The sequence below is a fragment of the Dama dama genome, chromosome 30, assembly GCF_033118175.1.
Source record: "Dama dama isolate Ldn47 chromosome 30, ASM3311817v1, whole genome shotgun sequence".
NCBI lineage: Eukaryota > Metazoa > Chordata > Mammalia > Artiodactyla > Cervidae > Dama > Dama dama.
In genome coordinates, this window is record NC_083710.1 from 88095563 (window position 1) to 88102684 (window position 7122).

Genomic DNA, 7122 nt, shown 5'->3' on the forward strand with positions numbered 1-7122 from the left:
GAAACTCCTAGTAAAGTTTGCGCCCCGCCCGCCGCCCTCTGCCCGCGAGACCCCCGCCCGGGCCGGAGTGACAGGCAGAGCCCCACCCCCGGGCGGCGGGGCTGGCGAGGGGCGTGCGTGCGGCGGGGGCGGGGCCCCCGGGGGAGGGGGCGGTGGCGCCGGGGCGCATGCGCGGTGCCGGGGGGCCGAATGTTTCCCAAGTGTTTGAAACTGGTATTTGGGTTTTCCACGTTGGACAAGTGCGGCGCGGAGGGCGGCGCGCGCCCCTTCCCGCGCTCGCTCGGCCCCGGCCCCGGCCCCGGCGCCGGGGTGCGCGCCCGCACGCCCGCCTGTGCCCGCCCCGCGCCCGAGGCCGCCGAGCACCGGCCCGGCCCGCCAGGCGCCGGTCCCCGGGCCCAGGCGGCGCGGCTCGCCGATGTAGCGGCGCGGGGCCGGCTGGAGTGGGGGGGGGGGGCTCGCCGGCGGGCGGGAGCCTTGCATTTTGCAGCGCCGGGCTCCGAGGGGGCGGGGGCCGGAGGAAGCGGAAAGCCGCGCGGAGTCGCCGGGGACCGCGGTGAACCATGTTGAGCCCTGCCAACGGGGAGCAGATCCACCTGGTGAACTACGTGGAGGACTACCTGGACTCCATCGAGTCTCTGCCTTTTGATCTGCAGAGAAACGTCTCTCTGATGCGGGAGATCGACGCGAAATACCAAGGTACGGCGGGATGGATGGGCGGGGGCGGCTGCTCCATCCCCGCCGGTGGCGGCGCGCCGCGGGGCCGCGGGCCGTCCTGCTTCCCCTCCTGGAGAGCTGCGAGCTCGCGGCGGGGCCTTTGCCGGGCAGAAACAAAAGGTCTGGGGCGTCTTTGATTTGCCAAGGTCCTTGTGCGCGAAGCCCGGGCACGGAGGAGGAAGGAGGAACGGGAGAGGTCTCGATGCCAGGCTGCGCGAGCAGAGCGCTCTTTGTAGTGAAGTGACGAGGCGGGGTGCTGCGGGGGAGGGGGCGCAGGGGGCGCAGGCCACGGCGCCTGGAGAGGGCTGTGCCGCGGCCGTCAGGCTGAGGGGCGCGGGGACCGGGCTGCGCGCAGGGTTGCCGGGAGGGCGCAGAGGGCGAGGGGTCCCTGGAACCACCTCCAGCCAGTCCCGAATCTGAGTGTTACGTAAAGTCCGGGGTCCGTACTCCGCGTGGTGCGGCCCAAGTCGCCCCCACCCAGCCCCTAGCCCTCGCGCGGCGCCGGACACCGATTGAGGGACGCCGCGGCCGGGTGTAGCTTGCGGAGGGCCAGGGCTTTATTTCGTGTGTGCCGTGGGAAGGGAGGGGAAGAAGGACGGAGCGAGGAAGTCGTCCATCCGTGCTGCGCTCGAGGGGCGCAGGCAGGTACCTTCGGCTTGGAGAGGGACCTGGCAGGGGAGGGGATCTGTGCGTCGTCCTCTGCAGCCCCCGCCGCCTAGACTGCCCGAGAGACGCAGGGGTCGGGTCCGCGGGGAATTGTCGGCCGTTGGGGAAACTTTGCTGCCTGGTCAGTCACGGCGCTGGGGGCTGTGTCTGGGCGGAGGACAGTCCCTCGGAGTTTACTAATGTTTACAGGGCTGCGCAGCAGGGAAACGGAAGAGCGGGGGGAGGCGGATAACCAGGAAGAGCACCGCAACGAACTGGCCACCCGTACGGCAAGGCGCCCCTGCGCGCTCTGCCTAAGGCTCCGCTTCGCGGCGACTTATATAGGCACCCGATTAGCATATTGCGATCGTTCCGCCTCGGCCTCCTGTGATTGGCCTCAGTATCTCCCATGGAATGTCCTTATCAGTCCGTCGCTGAGCCATTGGTTCCTCGGCCGGATGGGGGCGGGCCTTGCACTATGAGTGGCACTGCTGTGTTTCCGCTGCCTTCTTTTTTCCCTTGCGTAAGTGGGGCGGGCAGGAGGGAGGTGGTCGAGTCGATTCGACTGTGTTCGGGTCGCCCGGCCTTGGGCCTCGCATTGGCCATTGGTGCTGCGGGGGCGGGCTGTGTCCTCCCTTCCTGCGTCGTGATTGGTACCCCGCCTGGCCCCCGCCCCCCCGGCCCGGCGATCCCTATAGGCTCCAGAGGCGGGACGCGCCGCCCGCTGGCCGCCTCTCCATTGGTGGGGTCCGGCTCGGCCTCGCCCCCACCCCACCCCCAAGTACGGGAGCAGGTCACTTCCTCCGGGGAGCAATGGCGGAACCCGGGGGACGGGGCGAGGCCGGCGCTCCGTGCTGCTGGGACTGGCGAGGGTGCAGTCGGGCCTCCCGACCGGGCCCTGGGGGCCCGCGGGAACGGCGGTGTCGTGAGTGACCCGGGCCTGGGGGGTGGGTGCCCCGGGCGCGGGTGGCGTGCGCTGTGCTCGGAGACGGAGGGTGAAGACTCTCCCTGTTTTACCACCTCAGAGCCGGGGTGACAGCCGCTTCTCGCGTGTCCGGCTCCGCGGGAGAAGACCAGCCCCACCGACACCCCGGCGGGGCCCCGAGGGAGCCTCGTCACCCGGCATATAGTGGTCCTAAGTTATGCGGTTGGGACTTACTATAAACGCCGAGATTTGCAGCGCAGTCTAGTCTAGAAATTAAGGCTTCATTCTTAACTCCTCGGTTGCAAGTCAAACTGTGATTAACATTATTTGCTCATTTTCAATGGGACATTAATTTATAACGATTGATTGTAATTCGTTTGCCAGTTATATCTGGGGTTATTTTCAATTTAAAATATTTTCCAGTTATTTTTAAAATGTTATTTTTTTTAAATGCTGATGCAACCCCAAGGAAGAGGGCTTCCTAATAGAACTTTGGTTCCATGCCTATGTAAAATTAAAATACATTTCTAATAATTGGGCAGATGAGATTAAACTTTGCTGCAATCTCCATTAATCCTTAAGATTCTTTTCCTGGTACCATTACTTTCACAGTGTGCTCATGTGTGGAGCCTTTTTAGAAAAAAGGGTTAGCACCAGTTGGAGTTGATGGAGCTTAAGAGACCAGGATGCCTCTCTAGTTAGACCCGGGTTCTTGTTTACAGATATTTGTACTTCCGTGGCTCTGTTGATAAAGAGTGCCTTGCTTGGGGCATTGAAGAAATGTATACTGTTGTGTAGGTAACAGAATTATTTCTTGGTGATTTTCTGATGGGATGTTTGTTTCTTTTCCACAGTAAGGCTTAACGGGACTGTGAGCTTGGTTGTGATGTGAAAGGTGTACCTATTAGCTTTCAAATTAGTGGTATGATGGGATTGGTGTCTTTCCAGTGAAATGCTAACCTTGTCTTCAGAAATTTGGGTTACTGATTAAACCAAGTGATACAGTTTTGTAATGTGTAATTCACTTAAAAATAAATGGCAGAAACTCATATTTTAACACCTATGAGATAGAACTTGGATAAGTTGAACAGAGCTGTTTGTTTTCAGGCTTACTTACTCCAAGAGCCCCTGAGACTGTGGCATTCCTCCTTTCTAGTAGAAGACAGTCTGAATAATATAGCCTGGAAAATAATACATGCTTAAGTCGTGTTGGCCTAAGTTCATAGGTTTACCCTGGCGTTAGGTGTGTGCCTTATAACTAATTGGAGATAAGATCTGGAAGTGGTCATGTCACATTTTATACACCCTCTACCAACATTCTCCCCAACTTCCTAGCTGGAAAGTTGAATTGCCTTATCTTAAGAGACTGCGAAGGGTTTTCAGGAATAAAATCTGATACTGTGTAATGGTTACTGTTTAGGGAAAATAACTGTGGGAAATTCAGTGTATTTAAATAGAGTTTTGGCAAGAATATTTACTTGTTTCAGTCAGATTTATCTAACAGCTTTTATTTCTTGAGAAATTGCCTAGTTCCATTTGCCAAATTACATTTTAAAATCAGGTATACTGTTTTCTAACCTGTCCAAATAGATTAACATTTAGTAGGAGGGAGTTTTGTTTGTTTTAAAATCTGCTGCCTTCTATAGATACAAATGTCATTCATTGTTCTGAGCAGGAAAGGGAAAAGTGAAATCTGTTACCTTTGTGTCCAAGCAGGGCTGCTCTGGTCTGACTCCTCCTTACAGACCATTCTTGTCTTCAGTGACAGGGTGATAGAGATATTCCCATGCATGCTGTGATGCAGTGACGTGGCGAGTAAACTGAGGCTGGGCCACTGAAGTATTTATATAATCTCTCTAATAGTAGCTTCTAGATGTCGGTGCACTAAAATAAAGAGAATAACAGCTTTTAAAGTGTTCCCAAAATGCTTGGATAAAAACAATGGAAACATAGGACATAATCTTTAATTTTATAGAAAATAAAAACTTGGACCTCAATACGTCGCCTAAACTTGAATTCTCCCCGTGGCCCCTTGTCCAGGGAGTTTTTGTTACCTGTGCTCTGAATGCGTGCAGCCCATTGGGAAGCTTTGGAGTGCACTTTGATAAATAGGAACCGTGTTAACATTTGTATTTAGTTCCAGAGATTTCTTTTTTTTTTTCCTTTTTGTAATGGGGAGTGTAAAAAGCCTGTTAGAAAGGCCTTCGTGTTACACATTTTTCGTACTAGGAAGCCTTGCGTTGATCATTTTTGTCCCTGACAGCCACGGTTTTGTGGGTTGGAGACTGTGTACCCCCAGGGTCTAACGGTTGTTTTCCCCTTGGCAGAGATCCTGAAGGAACTGGATGAGTACTACGAGAAGTTCAAGCGGGAGGCAGACGGCACCCAGAAGCGGAGAGCGCTGCACTGCATCCAGCGGGCGCTGATCCGCAGCCAGGAGCTGGGCGACGAGAAGATCCAGCTCGTGAGCCAGATGGTGGAGCTGGTGGAGAACCGGGCCCGGCAGGTGGACAGCCACGTGGAGCTGCTCGAGGCCCACCAGGAGGCCGCCGACGCCACGGGCCACAGCAAAGCCGGCCAGGACAAGGCCAAAAACGAGGCGATCGCCCAGGCGGAGAAGCCCAACAACAAGAGGTCCCGGCGACAGCGCAACAACGAGAACCGGGAGAACGCCGCAAACAACCACGACCACGATGACGTCACTTCCGGGACACCCAAGGAGAAGAAGGCCAAGGCCTCCAAGAAGAAGAAGCGCTCCAAGGCCAAGGCGGAGAGGGAGGCGTCCCCCGCGGACCTGCCCATAGACCCGAACGAGCCCACGTACTGTCTGTGCAACCAGGTCTCCTACGGGGAGATGATCGGCTGCGACAACGACGAGTGCCCCATCGAGTGGTTCCACTTCTCCTGCGTGGGGCTGAGCCACAAGCCCAAGGGCAAGTGGTACTGCCCCAAGTGCCGCGGCGAGAGCGAGAAGACCATGGACAGGGCCCTGGAGAAGTCCAAACGGGAGCGGGCCTGCCACAGGTAGTGGCGGGCCCGCCGGGCCCCGGCGGCCGCGAGCCGCCTGCTTATTGCGGCGCCACCGGGCGGCCGGGCGCGCGGACGCGCCTGCAGACGGAGGGGGACCGTCCTCGGTGGGGCGCCGGGCGTCTCTGCTCTCCCGGCGGCGCGCGCGTGTAACAGGGACGTGGTCTGTGGACCAGCGTTTGAGAAACTGAAAATATAGGTTTCAATGAAACACCCAAGTCGGTCTCTGATTTTTTTTGTTGTTGGGGGTTGGGGCGTCTTGGCAGCAACCTCACGCATTAGATGTGGGAAGAAAAGAGTCCATCTCGCCACTATTTTATTTGAATAAAAATGTTACTACTTCATGAACACATTTTTTAAAAAAAATTAGCCAAGTTGCTAAAATCATGGCCTGTGGCCAGTTGGTTTCTCGCTGTAATAGTGTGTATCCGTGTAACAACTCAATAGACAAGTTTTAACGCTTGAAACTTGTTTTTTGAAAATGCTAAACGGTTACTTTTACCAGACAAACAGTTTATATTCTGGTCTATTCCCCAAATGGCCATTTTTAAATGACTGCGTACGTTTGTTCCTGAACCAAACTGGAGAGATCCAGCCTCAGAGTACAGTTTTGCTGTCACAGCTACCAGGGTAGCTGTCTCTAACTTACAGAAGTTGTACCAATGAGGGTTTTCAAGTGAACCTGGCATTTACTGTATTGTAATCAGAAGTGCAACCAGATGCCACCACGTGCAGGAGAGCAGTGCAGACATGACGTCAAATAAATGCACCTTGGCCAGTTTGTTCATCTACCAGTATATTTAATCTTGACATAAGTACGTGTTACATTTTTGTCTTAAAAACGTGTACACCAGCAGTATAGACAAAGCCTTAAGAAAATTTTGTATTATTGTTCTCACTTAATCAAGTAGAAGTTACCCTAATTGCCAGGAAAAAAATAAGTGTTAAAATAGGAGTGTATGTTTAGACCAGGAGCTGGGAAATGACTGTCCACAGACCAAATGCCGCCCGCCACCTGCTCTTGTATAGTGTGTGAGCCAAGGATGATCTTCAGATTGTTAAATGGTTAAAAAAAAAGTCAACATAAGGATACTATTTCATGGCATATGAAAATTATATGACCTTCACGTTTTAGTGTCCAGAAATAAAGTTTATGGGCACAGCCAGGCTCATTTGCTAACACGTTGTGTGTGGCCGAGTTTGTCCAGCGTCAGAGTCGAGCGGTTGGGACCGAGACCGCAGGACCCACAGAGCTGAAGTCGTTTCCTTCCCGGCCCCAGCCCCACCGAAGGACCGTGCTGACGTCAGACTCAGACTAGCGGCCGGTGCGATCATTGGCGTCTTCACTGCCCACCTACCGCGTGGGTCGGTGGAGCTTTGAGCTCCCAGTGGTAAGGTGGTTCCCTTTAACCCCGCTTGGGCGAGGGTCGTTTCTCTGCAGGGTCTGCTGGGTCTCTGAAGCCACCACAGGGGAGGTTGGGCCGCTGGAGCGTCTGGGGACGCCTGTGGCAGCTGTTCACTCCACGTGAAACCAGGAGTCCGTTCTCTGACTGTTACCTTCGTCTGGTAAACAGTTACTGAGAACTTTTTTTGTGCCAGATGTCATTCCCTAACTTTGACAGTGAATTGCCAGTACAGAGCACTGTTTGGTAAAGAAAGGGGCATTGTAACTGATCATACATTAGAACGTGAACTTTTTGCATGTCAGTGTCTACAAATAGGTATGTGCTTTCCAGCAAAACTCTTAAACGTTTAAGAATCTTAAGTGTTTAAATTTGATAAGCTTTACCTAGACAAATGGGCTTCCCTGG

General features: G+C 54.5%; 1 protein-coding gene across 2 annotated transcripts; it reads left to right on the plus strand.

Moving 5' to 3' along the window:
* Positions 1 to 433: 433 nt before the first annotated feature.
* On the plus strand, positions 434 to 6491 carry ING1 (inhibitor of growth family member 1). 2 transcript variants are annotated; one of them, XM_061133073.1, is made up of 2 exons: positions 434 to 696; positions 4612 to 6491. In XM_061133073.1, the coding sequence occupies exons 1-2, from the start codon at positions 561 to 563 to the stop codon at positions 5310 to 5312; spliced, it is 837 nt and encodes a 278-aa protein (XP_060989056.1). In that variant the 5' UTR covers positions 434 to 560; the 3' UTR covers positions 5313 to 6491. The 2 variants fall into 2 exon arrangements, with proteins under 2 accessions (XP_060989056.1, XP_060989057.1); XM_061133074.1 differs by lacking the exon at positions 434 to 696 and adding an exon at positions 2128 to 2284.
* The last annotated feature ends 631 nt before the right edge of the window (positions 6492 to 7122 follow it).

Coding starts and splice junctions, on each gene's coding strand:
- ING1 (XM_061133073.1), top strand. CDS start 561: ATGTTGAGCCCTGCCAACGGGGAGCAGATCCACCTGGTGAACTACGTG. Junction 697..4,611: donor GATCGACGCGAAATACCAAG/GTACGGCGGGAT, acceptor TCCCCTTGGCAG/AGATCCTGAAGGAACTGGAT.